This window comes from Barbus barbus, assembly GCF_936440315.1.
Source record: "Barbus barbus genome assembly, chromosome: 21".
Taxonomy (NCBI): Eukaryota; Metazoa; Chordata; class Actinopteri; order Cypriniformes; family Cyprinidae; genus Barbus; species Barbus barbus.
Genome location: NC_136749.1, coordinates 17,166,038 through 17,179,950, shown reverse-complemented (window position 1 = coordinate 17,179,950; position 13,913 = coordinate 17,166,038). Strand labels below are relative to the sequence as shown.

The 13,913-nt window shown below is 39.1% G+C and overlaps 2 protein-coding genes across 5 annotated transcripts; one reads left to right on the top strand and one right to left on the bottom strand.

Moving 5' to 3' along the window:
- Positions 1–231: 231 nt before the first annotated feature.
- On the bottom strand, positions 232–3,997 carry LOC306887949 (protein transport protein Sec61 subunit beta-like). Its single transcript, XM_079446009.1, has 4 exons — positions 3,685–3,997; positions 2,902–2,999; positions 2,522–2,626; positions 232–619 (listed from the first exon to the last, which is right to left on the bottom strand). The coding sequence occupies exons 1-4, from the start codon at positions 3,685–3,687 to the stop codon at positions 532–534; spliced, it is 294 nt and encodes a 97-aa protein (XP_079302135.1). The 5' UTR covers positions 3,688–3,997; the 3' UTR covers positions 232–531.
- A 30-nt stretch (positions 3,998–4,027) lies between these two features.
- Positions 4,028–7,951, top strand: LOC306887396 (alpha-1,3/1,6-mannosyltransferase ALG2-like). 4 transcript variants are annotated; one of them, XM_079445084.1, is made up of 4 exons: positions 4,042–4,165; positions 4,788–4,975; positions 5,080–5,113; positions 6,477–7,941. In XM_079445084.1, exons 2-4 carry the CDS (start codon positions 4,926–4,928, stop codon positions 7,374–7,376), a joined length of 984 nt encoding a protein of 327 aa, XP_079301210.1. In that variant the 5' UTR covers positions 4,042–4,165; positions 4,788–4,925; the 3' UTR covers positions 7,377–7,941. The 4 variants fall into 4 exon arrangements, with proteins under 4 accessions (XP_079301208.1, XP_079301209.1, XP_079301210.1 ...); XM_079445085.1 differs by having other exon boundaries at positions 4,046–4,153; XM_079445082.1 differs by having other exon boundaries at positions 4,028–4,165; positions 4,788–5,113; positions 6,477–7,951.
- The last annotated feature ends 5,962 nt before the right edge of the window (positions 7,952–13,913 follow it).

Here is a 13,913-nt window from a genome sequence, read left to right as displayed (position 1 = left end):
TGGGACATGGCTGCAGGCTCATTGGAATTGGGGTAATAGCAAATATTAGATCACGTTCAGAGACAGGTGCAGCTGATCTCATTTGTGCGCTAACAGCACGTCTGCCATGCACATTTGCATACAACCCCTTCTTATGCCACAAACTGAAGATATGCAAATCATGCCCTGTAATGCAAATCACATCCTCTGATTTTTTTTTCCCTCACCGTAGATGAAAGAAAAACAACAGTGCCTTTTACAGCATTTTATTGTACAATTTACATATTAGTTTGTACACAAGTAAAAAAAAAAAAAAAAAAAAGTCCTGATCTGGTGAGCGTCCAAAAAATTATCTGATGGTTTTTAAATTACCAAATGGTTGTAGTGGCTGGGTAAACTTGTATGGGGTGGGGGTAAAAAACAACAACCTTGAAATGGAGGTTTTAATAAAGGAAACGGGATTGGGGTGTTGATGGTCAGAGTTTGGTCCAAGTCCAATGGCTTAAGATTCGGTGACAGGCTTCAGGGTCGGAGTTCAGAGGTCATGCAGGTTTAGGAGCGGGTGTATTTGCCCCAGATGTGCAGCATGAATACAGATGCGATAAAGAGCAGACTCATCACCAAAACTGGTACCGGACCACTGCAACAAGGGAGAAAGAGGAATAGATGGAATTACTGCCAAATCTAATTGTGATCATTAAAAAAAAAAAAAAAAAACAACAACAACAGTAAGACAGAGGGACCCCTAGTGGAGGACAGACTAAATTCAGTAACTATTTCTGAAATTTCAGTTACAATATGAGATGGATTTAAAAAAAAAAAAAGTTCAGCACAAATTTCCTCCCAATGGGCCAATCAGGACTGCTCGTCTTGATCATGTGACAGAAGAAGAGTTAATTAGGATTCTAAATGCTGGCAAGTCGGATACTGTTAACGAGCAAGTCTGAAAATGTGGGGCTTTATTAAAGCAGGAACTGACCATCCCTTGGGTTGCTAGGCAGCCACATAACCATGCCGACTGAAGGCCCACCCCTCAGGCTTTAATTGATGTGACCTTTTCTGACGGAACTTTAATTAAGCTCAAAACACACAGACACACACACAAAACCTAAAGAGTGAAAAATACTTCACACACATAACTCCACATAGACTCTCCTACTCTAAGAGACTCTTGACTGTAAATACGGCCACTGTAGACTCCCTCAAATCCATTCTGACATGCTCGGTTTATTTGTACGTATAGAAGGAACAGATGTAATGTTACCAATCTACAACAGCGCTTTAAAAATAAAAACAAGCAAAAATCGCTCCAGAGGAAGACACTATTATAGAAGATGGTTGCAGTGAGAGAATGGCTCTAAACACAGCACACAAAATGTACACAGCTGTAGGAGGGGAAACGGCAGGGGAGACATCAAATAAAGACGGAGGTTGAGCCCATGAGGCCAATTTCCTGTCGTTAAAATTTCATGTTTATCCTTATAAATGCTAAACCTCTCAGAACCCTCTGCCCCTCCCTTTCGTGTCACTTCCTGTTGAGCTGAGGGGATGAATTCAAAATTAGCGTCTATGTTGGTGCTTTGCACATTAAGTACCTCAAATCGTAACCTTTGCTTATTTTGTCCTTAAATTAAGCAATAAAAAATATGTCTGACATGATTTCATAGCTAGTGGATTTTATCCACACAATCTTGTTAAAAAAATCATAATGACTAGCAATAAAAAAAGGAAAAATAAAGACTCTATATGAAAGCTTTAAATATAAAAACATGATTTTATTACAAAAAAAGAGCACTGAATAAAAATCTGAAAAAGAAAACTGACCAACATCTAAACATATGACTTTGTAATTCAACAAATTTTTATCTAAATTGGCTGACTGTACCTGAATTTTTAAATGGTTTATGCAGTTCATTTTCAAATATATGCAAATTAATAACTGAATAATAGTGGTGCCTCAGCAGTAATTTTATTAGGAAAACCTCTGCTAAACAAATAAATTTAATTAAAAAAAATAATCTTATTCAAGTACATAAACTACTATTCAAAAGTTTGGGGTTGGTAAGATTTTTTTTCAAAAACATTTTTAACAGACATGTCTTATGCTCACCAAGGCTGCATTAAAAACAAATTAATAAAATAAAAAAAATATTGTGAAATACTATTCCAAGCAAAATAACTTAATACATTTCCATTTAATTAGATTAAAAATAAATTTCTACTGTAATATATTTTAGAATGTAGTTTATTCCTCTGATGGCAAAAGGTGAATGCTTTTTCAGAAGTCACTGAAATACACTGATTTTTGTGGAAATATGATACTTTTTTTTTCAGGATTTCAAGTTCAGAAGTCACTTTTTTTTACTGTCACTTTTTATAAATGTAATGCATCATTGGTATTTCTTTCTTCCTTTAAAAAAAATCTCTCAAACATTTAAACGGTAGTGTAACAATTTTTGTTCGATTTCTAGAATATGTTGTTCTATCTCTGAGTGAAAAGCTTTTAAATCATTCTGTATTGTGTGTGAATATGAATACTCACACTTTGAGTCCCGGTGAGTCCTCAGTGTAAAAGCGCCACATCCCCCCTGTGCCAGCTGATGCTGTGGATCGGCCTCCGCTGCGTGCACCACTGCTAGGGGCTTTCCTGAGCAAATCAACAAAAAATATGTGTGTTACAAAAATACAAGACAAATAAAAGTGCCAGATATTACCAAACACTCACTATCAGTGCAGCTAAATCAATGATGTCAAATTTGCAGGACAAAACACTGATTAGGGCCTCATCAGTCAACTCCTGACTTCTCTAAACAAGTAATATCTTTCATATCTGCTGATCAAATCACAGAAACACAGAGAAAGCTTATTGATCCAGCTTGATGGTGTTTTAAGGCCCAGACAGAACTCTTGCAAGGCCCTTACCTCTGTCGGGCAGAGGTGCCGGCGGTGCGGGGGGCCACTGTCTTACTGGGGGAACGGCTGGAGGCACCAACATTTGTTGCACTAGCTGCTGGTCCAGGCTGAAAAGAGGGACAAATAAAGGACTCAGTAACCCAAGTGCACAGTGATTGATCTAATATTGTTTCTGCATAAAAAAAAAAAAAGTACATCCATCTCTAAGATATTACATACTACAATAAGAACCATAAGTTAATAATGTTAAAGCAAACACCTTAGCTAATATGTTCCACCAAGATACCATTTATTAATTAACTACATATAACTCGAATGCAAGGACAATGAATTCTCATTAAATGCCTCTAGAAAAGATATAGATCAATAGATGTTCAAACCTATATAACAGTAAAATAATGCTACATAGGCTTTACATTATAAGGTAGTATTCAGACCAAGCCAGAAGAGTCAGATTTAGACTGTACAGCTGGTGTGGGGGGGTCCAAAAGAGCCACGTCTCCCAAACAAATGGGGTGATTCACAGCTAGTGAGCGAATGAACCCTACAAACTTTAAATATCTACTAGCATATGACTAAATACTTTTCAAAACAGAAATTCCAGTAGTTGAAACTCAAATCTAAGTAGCTGCTAAGCAGTTAAATGGTAGAACTATGTTAACTATTCCAATAACGGTGCGTTACTACGGAGCATGTCTGGCTACCAGATAGCATCCAGATATAACTGTAAATACGCGCAAAATGCTTATTATAAAGCTCCCCAACCACGAAAAACTGCATTGAGAAACTTACCATTTTGTTCAACAGTATTTGTTTCAGGGGGTCTGTGGCTGACTGTCTCTGTAACTGAACTCCAGCCGATCCAGAACACTACAAGAGAAGACGGGTTCCCTGAGAAGGCCACGACAGCTATAGAAAGGACCCACATAGGAGCCAGTAGAGTGCCTGACCGGAACTGTGACCCTGCGCGTTATATTTTAACACATTTAAGATGCTTCCTGAACATAGATTTGACATACAACGTCACAACAGATAATAATAAAAAAAGAATAATTTCGGCAAAAGTAGCTTAGCTTCAGAATTTAATTTGGGAAAACTCAAAGGCGGTTCAACGGAGTGCAGTGACGCGTCATGTGCGATGGATGATGTGTACAGAGTAGGGGCGACATTTTGGCTCAATCAGGAAGCTGGTTTCACTAAATCGCGAACGTTGAGCCATATTTGATCATTTATACAGCCAGCTGAGTTAGTGTCAGTAAAGGTAAGAGTACAGGTGAGTGCGTTCTCGTCACGATATTTTTAAACATATTGTCTGGTTGTTAACTAACACTGTAAGCACAATTTGAGTTTTTGTAAACAAAACATAACATTATATGCTGCTACAGTGTTACTACTTAGTATGTAGCAGGGTATATACTAGTCTAGACTTATATTTTACTAAATATATGATATTGAGAATGAATATTGATGTTTTTCAGCTCGGAGTTGACTTGTTTATAGATACATGTAATGTTGCGGGACTGTAATAACATATAACAGAATGAATTAGAGCTTATGATAGATTGTGACCCAGTGATATGAACAGACAGAGACCTGTGCGCGCTGGCCTGTTGTTACAACACCGTTACATAAGATACTTGATTAATCATCTGATTAAAACATTAACTTATCTTGTTTATATAATTGTAAAAAATCATAAAGTTTTCAGTTTGGAGCTTATTTATAACCAGTGGTATAATAAACAATAGAAGTCTAAGAAGTGCCTTCATCTAGATAGCTAAGTAAATGTAAGTATGTGTGTGACAGATTACTAAAATTTCTGGTCAAATCTAGTTGCTTTGTCTTGAGCTTAAAAATTGAGTCGTTGTTCATTTGACCTGCTTTTGACTCAACAGGCTCTGGTCGGGACAGGATGGTTCGGGTAGTGTTCCTGCACCCTGATCTGGGTATAGGTGGAGCTGAGCGTCTGGTGGTGGATGCAGCTGTAGCCCTGCGCTCTCGTGGATGCAGCGTGCAGATCTGGACGGCACACTATGACCCCCAGCACTGCTTCTCTGAGACACTCTCACCTGACCTGCCTGTGGTGTGTGTGGGTGACTGGCTGCCCACCAGCGTGTTCAGTTATTTCCATGCTCTCTGTGCATACCTGCGCATGATCTATGTAACTCTCTATCTTGTGCTCTTTAGTGGGGAGGAGTTTGATGTTGTCTTCTGTGATCAGGTAACTACTAATGCTACTAGCACTTGCTACAAAATATCAGGGTTATTGTTTGGTATTAAAGGTATTTATTAATATTTTGTATTATCTTTTATTTTTATATTTTCAATATTAAAGGAACACTACACTATTTTTGAAAATGGGCTCATTTTCCAACTCTCCAAGAGTTAAACAGTTGAGTTTTACCGTTTTCAAACCCATTCAGCCGATCTCCGGTTCTGGCGGTAGCACTTTTAACGCAGCTTTAGCATAGATCATTGAATCTGATTAGACCATTAGCATCTCTCTCAAAAATGACCAAAGAGTTGAAAATTAAAATGAAAAGTTGCAATTTTCTAGTCCGCGTGAAAGCAGTCCCCAGCTAGGTAACTAGTTATGATATAGCTGGGGACTACTTTCAGGCACTGCGTAATATCATTGCGCCTGCTGCACGCATGGTACGGCAGCAAAGTTCCTTGATTATTACGCCATGAGAGTATAGTTCCTAGCCATATTGAACTAGAAAATCGCAGTCTGTCTTAGTACACAATGTAACTACAGAAGAGTCAAGCTTTAAATAGGAAAATTATCGAAACTCTTTAGTCATTTTTGATAACCAAATGCTAATGGTCTAATCCGATTCAATGATATATGCTAAGCTAAACTAAAAGTGCTACCGCCAGACACGGAGATCAGCTGAATGGATTCAAAAACGGTAAAACTCGGCTGTTTAAATCTAGGGGAGTTGTAAAATGAGCCTATTTCCAAAAAAAGTGGAGTGTTCCTTTAAACTTATTTATTTAAGGTAGTTGCCACAGCAACATTTCATCCAATATTTTATTTTATTTCAGCTTAACAACACTTCTCTTTTTCAGTGGATGACTTTAATAAAGTACTGGGAAACATTGCCAAGCATATTATGTAACTTTTTCTCCACTAATGTTCCTCGTTAATTTGAACTGAAGATATCTAGACCTACTCTGAAGCATTACAGTGATCTCCGATGTATGAAAGAATCATTCTTTTGACATTTTTTTTGGACGAACTGAATAGGTTTACAAACTTGAAATGATTTTATGTAAGAAGTTAAGTAATGCATTTTAAATTGACATTTATGCATTTGGTAGACACTTTTAACCAAAGCAACACTGAATTGCGAGTATTAATTTTTTTCAATTTATGCATTCCTTGGGAATCAAAACCATAACCTTGGTGTTGCTAGCGCCATGCTATACAGTTTGAGCTACAGAAAAGCCATCGAGACATGACCAGACTATAAAAGATGCCACAGACATTAGACCGCACAATGCTGCGATTGACCTGTCAGAATCAAGAGAATCTTTCTCCTCACAACCACAAGGGTTAATTTTATTTGCCCTTTTTTCAGGTTTCAGCATGCATTCCCTTTTTGCATTTGGCACGCCACAGAAAGAAAGTCCTATTCTACTGTCATTTCCCTGACCAACTACTGACTCAGCGTCACTCGGCTCTGAAGCGTATATATCGCGGCCCCATCGACTGGTTCGAGGAACTGACCACAGGAATGGCCGATTGCATTTTGGTCAACAGCCAGTTCACTGCAGGAGTCTTCAAGCAGACATTCCCCAAACTGGCTGAGATTCAAACTCATGTCCTTTATCCCTCTCTGAACTCGTCAGCTTTCGATGTTGAAGTAGAAGGCCTTAGTGGGCTTCTCCCTGAGGGGCGGAGCCTCACCTTTCTGTCAATCAACCGCTATGAACGCAAAAAGAACCTGCCATTGGCACTGCAAGCATTAGCAGCCTTGAAGGAGCGTCTGTCCGTGGGGGAATGGGAGCGTGTGCACCTTGTGATGGCGGGGGGTTATGACGAGCGCGTGGTTGAGAATGTAGAACACTACGAAGAGCTGCGCTCACTTGCGTCCTCTCTAGGCCTGGAGGACCACGTCACCTTCCTGCGCTCCTTCACAGACAAACAAAAACTGTCTTTGCTGCACAGCAGCACTTGTGTACTGTACACTCCAAGCAATGAACATTTTGGCATCGTACCCATTGAGGCCATGTACTCACATTGCCCAGTTATTGCAGTCAACTCAGGAGGACCGCTAGAGTCTGTAGCCCATGGCAAAACAGGCTTCCTTTGCGAACCCACCCTTGAGTGTTTCTCTGAAGCCATGCAGAAGTTTGTTACGGACCCTAAACTCAAGCAGCGTATGGGACAGGCTGGAAGAGAGCGGGTACAGCAGCGCTTCTCGCTGCAGGCCTTCACCGAGCAGCTCTACAGTCACATCATCAACCTTACCCAATAACCAATTATGACATCATAAAGGCCATTCTGCTTCGGACCAGCACACATCAGATGCATTCTGCCAGTCCGGTTGCCATGGTGGGACTAATGAAAGTATGTCATCTCTAATGAAAGAAAAGAGCAGTGAGAGTTAACATGGCTTAAGAGTTCAATGCAAGCCTTGAAGAATGTGGAGAACTCGTACGACCGAGAGGTTAATGAATTATTGTGCGCCAGCCACATTGATCAAGCACATCACGGCGAGGCCTGAGGACCATATATGTGTGTATTCTTTTTATGCCAAAGGGCTATTAGAGAGTTTCTCGGGCAGAAATCGATAGAGACGTTTTCTGTGCCCTGCTCTGTTTGCCAGTGTCTCTGCTTTTGTTTAGTGATAACAATGGAGGGTGTTAAGAGTTATTAAAGTATCAAACTAAAGATGTTTGTTTGAGTAGAAAAAGAAAAAAGTTTTCCTAAGACACTGAAGGTCATATACTGTATTGGGTTTGCGGTTGTTACTGACTGTGTATCTCCTCATGCTATTGATACGAGACTAAAGCCCTGATTAAATGAGATGCTGTTTCGTGCCTGTGTTGTTTATCTTTGTCTCAGAGATTTTATTTTTGGATATATTGGATATAGGTTGACCCGACAGAACAGTGGCCTGTTTACATTTCCAGAATTAGGAACAGATCACTGTTGTGTTAACATTTCTGTTTTAATTTCATTTGACAAACCATTTTATACTTTGGCTTTGAGCGAAGTTTCCCAAAACACCATTTATAAACCAATTAGATGGATAGTTGACTCAAAAAGGACAATCCTGTAGTTGTTTAATCAACCTCGTGTCATTTCTAAACCTGCATGACTTTCTTTCAACAAAACACAAAGATATTTTGGAAAATGTTTCAGCTGGTTGAAATACAACATGTTTTGGACTTTTTACAAAATATATTTTGTTTTGTGTTCAGAAGAAAGAAAATCATTCAGGTTTGGAATGACATTATGGAAATGGATGATGATGCTGTGTGAATTTAACCAGTGGTTCTTAACCTGTGTGACAGCATTATCCTTAACAAGAACGTTTTCTGTAATGCCAGAGATTTGTTTTCCAAGCTTTCTGCATTTACAGATAGGGATGTCCATAAATTATTTTAATATAATCAAAGTAATTGCATTTCAGGATTTGAGAAGTTGTCAGCACTGAATGTTCTTCAGGCATCCCACTTCTTTTTTTTTTTTAATGCATTTACATGACTCTTAAAGTCTACTGGTAAACTCTTAATCCATATCCGGTAAACACTTAAAGTTTACTGGATATATAGATCAAGAATAAGGCTTTGGGAAACAAATCTCAATTTATACGTGATATGGATTTATATTTGTTATAAAAATTTTTTTTAAAAACATGCCATTTTAATGATTTCCAACATTTTTCCATGTTTAGAAATCACATTATTTTTAAATGAAACAGTAGATTATTGTGGAAATATAATAAAATAAGAATCATTTAGATTTTTAGTTGTTTTAGCGTGTTATAACTAGTTTTGTCTTATTTAAAATAATTTTAAGTCATCTTGAGGCCCCCTTTATGTTTGCTGAGGTCCCTAGTAGAGAACCACTGCTTTAAACGGCCCGTCCACGCATGAATTTCTCAATATCTGCGATAACCTCGGTGCACTTGGGCTCGCATGCGAAATTAATAAGGTTAGGGGGGGTTTAAATAGGCTTTAATTCTGTATCACAGACGGTCAGATGTATTGCCTTGCTAGCGTCACATCTGTTTTGTTGGCAGTTTGGGAGCAGTTTTTGTTGCGTTTCCTCATTAACACGATGTGTTAAAGATGAGGACCATATTTTTAGCCGTGCACTGATTGGGTTTTAATCATACATAAAAAGAGGGGTTATGGGGCCAGCGAACATGTAAATCAAGTGGGCACAATAACAAGGTCAGAATGCACAACCTTCACACCTTCTTACTGTGTTAGAGCTAAAGCTATTTGGATATGTTTGTTGAATAGGAGAATGGAGGAAAGTTTTAGCTTTCGTAGTGCAGATGTGATGGACATGACCTGTAATTAATTGTTCTCATCAAGCCTGCACTTGAGAATACAATGAGCGAGACATATTGTGCTTCATATTGTTTGCTGCAGTCAGACATGAATTAAACTCTTGGCAATACATTTTCTCCAAACTGTCTCTGAAATGGTGCAGAAAGAGATGCAGATTTCATTCATTTATATTGACTGAGATATTTGCGTGAGACACGACACTAATTTCCAGTTGAGTATTTGCTGACCAGTGGTAAATCAGCAGTTGTTTGGTGTAGAATGGGTCGAAAAAGTAAATGGGAATAATATCTTGCCCTTGATGGATACACACAGACAAGAATATCTCTCGACTGTTTTGTATGACATATTAGATTACAACCATTTGTATTCATAGCCTGTCTTTTAATGTTTTCTTATATGAAACGCTTGCAAATTATGATTTCAGATTTTACGGCTTCAGTAAAATATTCCAGCACATTAGCATATATCTGGTGGGGATTATTGGTGTGCTGTGAGGGGTGGGCTTTGATTTACATCGGTGGTGTAAAACAAATAAAAATCTTGCTCCGTTTTTAAAAAAGCAATCAATAATGTCTCTTTGTGGCAAGTTATGAGCAAAATGATAGCCTCAATAAAACCAGTTATTTATCGCTAAAGATAAAGAAACATTACATGTCAAATTTATAATAGACAACGGCCCCATGCAGGAAGCTTAGAAAATGTAATTTCTATGCCGTTAAAGACTATTGATATTTCATATATGACGGGATCCTTTTTATTCAGGAAAACATGGCTTTGTGAACCATTGGATATCATTTCAACTATAAACATTGACCCAAACAAGGACACAAGAACTTTAACCAACCCCTGCAGTTTTGGCCTCCATGTCCAGGTGTTTCACTCTGATGTAGGAGTGCCGTGTGTTTATGGAGATGGTGTGTGTGTGTGGTGGAGATGCTCATTGCCCTCAGTGATCCTGGCTGCTTTCCAGCCCTCAGTTGGCCCTTAATCAGTGAGTTGTCACTCAAACAGAAGGAGTGACAAGGCGCATATTCACCAGTCACCTGGGACACCCGATTAGATGCTCAGCTACCCCCATCCGCCCTCCTCGGGCACAAAAACAGCTCCCCTCAGAGTCAACCACACACACACTTAGCAAACCAAGCACTGCTGATTCCCATGGATGTCAACTGTCCCACTCTAGAAAGCGTTTAGCTGTATTGCAGCTGCATGTTTACAGTAAACGCATTTTAATTTGTGCATTTAGATCCTGTTGTAATTAGGAGGACCGATCGCGTGACGTTGTCAGAGTGACAGTGATGCCAGCAAGCTCTCGGCCCAGCTGGAGATCAGCGCTCACCTGAGGAGGGGTCGCGTCAATCACCCATCCCGTCCTGCTTCCCGCGCGCCCCCCGACACCGCCTATTTACCCTCAAACAAAAGAGGCGTTCAACTTGAAAGCGCTGCGCGTGTGAGCGGGTGTGTGTCGCGATGGCAGAATAGATTGAGCTGTCAGAGCAGTTGCTCAGAGGGAAGATTAATAACCAACACAAACAATAACGTTCCCGCCATCACCATAAATATGCTAATGACCGTTATCAATACAGCAGTTAATGGAAGCGCCGGAATTACAGAGACGGCCAAGAGAGAGGGCACGAGGGTTATCCATTTATTCACAGACCGCTCTGATAAACCCACAGCGCGGTCCCTCAATAAAAGCACCCACCCTTAAAAGCTCGCGAGTAATACAACACTTCATTGTGCGAGTGTGTGTGTGTGTTGCCGCGCGCGCAAATGGAGAGGTAAAGGAACATGCGTGCCAAGGATTTAATTAATTAAGAGTCATCAGGGTGAGCTGAGCTGTTGGGTAGTGAGGGAGAAACTCAGTTGTTAAGATAATGATATTGTGGACCACCGATGTTTATTAGTAATCGGGCATCTGTTTTAGAAGCTGAATATGGAACTCCAAGAGAGATAACTTCTATAGCTACAACAAAATAACTTTCTTGGTCTGTATAAAAAAAAAAAAGTAGGCTCTCCCATGACACAGAGGTTTATGTAGCTATTTTGTTGTGTTCTATAGTAATATATATATATATATATATAGTTTTGGCAATATAGTGTGTGTATATATATATACACACACACACACACACACTATATTGCCAAAAGTATTGGGTCACCCCCTTCTAATGAACATGTTTGAAGTGAAGTGACATACTGCCAAGTATGGTGACCCATACTCGGAATTCGTGCTCTGCATTTAACCAATCCAACGTGCATACACACAGCAGTGAACACACACACACTGTGAACACACACCCGGAGCAGTGGGCAGCCATTTATGCTGCGGCGCCCGGGGAGCAGTTGGGGGTTCGGTGCCTTGCTCAAGGTATTGGTATTGAGGGTGGAGAGAGCGCTGGAGATTCACTCCCCCCTCCTACAATTCCTGCCGAACTCGAACCCGTAACCTTTGGATTACGAGTCCATTACCATTAGGCCACAATTTATATGAGTACAAATCTTAATGTTTAAGCATATAATGATATTCTAGGGAATTGTGTGCTTCTAATTTTATAGCAACAGTTTGGACAGGACCCTTTTCTATTCTAACATGACAGTGCCTCTGTGTATAAGGCACGGTTCAAAAAGACATGATTGATTCAGTCAGTGTGGAAGAACTTGACTGGTCTGCAGAAAGCCAAGTCCTGATCCCAGCTGAATTCCTCTGGTGTGACTTTAAATGCAGACCTTGAGCCAAAAACTCAATCACCAAACACCAACGACTTGTATAGACACTATAAGGACAAAAGTGTTGGGACACCCCCTTCTTTAGAACAGAAAAAGTCACTAACAAAACAGTGGCAACAAAGATGGAAACATAATTCATGTATTTAAAAATCTTATTTCCATCTGTTGCAACAGTTTTTGACGTGTCTAAAATGACAGTACCCTTATGTACAAGTCATTGGTGTTTGGTGACTAAGTTGATGTCCATGTGGCAGAAATGTATGGTAAAAATCAAGCAGTTAGTTAATGTCATTTAATCAAACAGACGGTGAACACTATTAACAGCAATGATTTTATGTTGCGATCAAACTTGTAGCAAGAAAAGGGGTTGGCATCATCTCTTCTCAGGTGTTCAGTCATCTCAGGTCTTTGTAAGGGCTGGATCCAGACAGAAATTTGTGTAATTGGCATCCCGTGCCACAAACAGAGAAGGTAATAGAGAAAAATTAGCGTAGCTGCTGTTCCAACTCAGCAAAAAATGATGTGTTCAACCTAAGCAAATAAATGTTAATGTGCATTTGATCAGATGTAACTGAAAATACAGTTTGTAAAGTAGAAAAACCATTATGCCTATGGAGAGTCCCCATAAACCATAAAAACCAACGTTTGTTTGTATATAAATACATTGAGATTCATGCTTGAAACCACTTAAAATAATTTGCCAATGGTAGATAATGTTTGCCAATAATGCAATGCCAAATAAATAACTAAACTTTGTCATTAATTTTGAAGAAGTGTTAAGAAATTTTGATTCTCAAGTACATTTTGTTCATGTACATTATATTTTTTTAAATCAGAAAACAAGCCAAAAATCTGGTTAAGAAAGTTAATTTTTGCAGTCATCAAGCTGCGTCTTTGTTGATTTCTTTCTCTAAATCTTTGTAAAAGGCTGACTTGGCCATCCCCAGAGCTTTAGGGTGATGCTGTTAACTGAGGGTGTGTTTAGTGAATGTGTAGAAGTGTTTCATTGAAAGCATAATTCAGGATAATAAGGTCATTGGGGACTATTCAAGCAGCGAAGGGTTACAGTGGCATAACACCTGATTAACATGGGCTACACAAATTACATTATTGAATATTCACTGTATTTAAAACTTTTTCCCCATTTTGATATTCGATAGGGTTATGAATATATGGTGGAAAGTAACAGAATGCCAGAGGAGTGGTGTCTAAGTCCCTTTGACTGTGTGGAGAATGCATGGGAAAGAGGAATTATGGGCCATCTGAATGAAAAACACAACTTTAACAAGTTCCAGAGGTGTGAATTAAGCACACACTGATGACTCTTAAAGAGTGTGTAATTGCTAATTGGCTCATTACTGATCTCTAATGGTTAATTGTGTTGTTGTGGATGGCCAGCTATCACTCAGATTCCCATGAGAGTGATGAAGGTTATATGATTTTAATGACTCACTGAGGAAACAGAGTTTACAGCTATAGTGAGTGTGATTGTGTGTGCTTGATGAAATTATGCTGTCAAGCCCATGATGAAAACACATGCAGTATTCTGAGAGACTAATTAAGAGCACATAGTTTTCATGAAAATATTTGATTACCCTGTGCTGATTATTAACCAAAAATAATTTATTTTAAACCAAATCAATGCTGAGCTATTTGGTAGACTCACACCCAGCACAATCTCACATCCACTTTTGTATTGTTACAATCCATATGACCCCACTTTTTGCCATGCCTCATCAACCAAAGTGAAATTTAAC

What these genes read in the sequence shown, in the direction of transcription:
- LOC306887949 (XM_079446009.1), bottom strand. An exon ending in GGCACCTCTGCCCGACAGAG is followed by an intron (nt 2,627 to 2,901) that starts GTAAGGGCCTTG and finishes TGATTTGCTCAG; the next exon opens with GAAAGCCCCTAGCAGTGGTG. An exon ending in GACTCACCGGGACTCAAAGT is followed by an intron (nt 620 to 2,521) that starts GTGAGTATTCAT and finishes CCCTTGTTGCAG; the next exon opens with TGGTCCGGTACCAGTTTTGG.
- LOC306887396 (XM_079445082.1), top strand. Translation starts at nt 4,805, where the DNA reads ATGGTTCGGGTAGTGTTCCTGCACCCTGATCTGGGTATAGGTGGAGCT. An exon ending in ATGTTGTCTTCTGTGATCAG is followed by an intron (nt 5,114 to 6,476) that starts GTAACTACTAAT and finishes CCCTTTTTTCAG; the next exon opens with GTTTCAGCATGCATTCCCTT.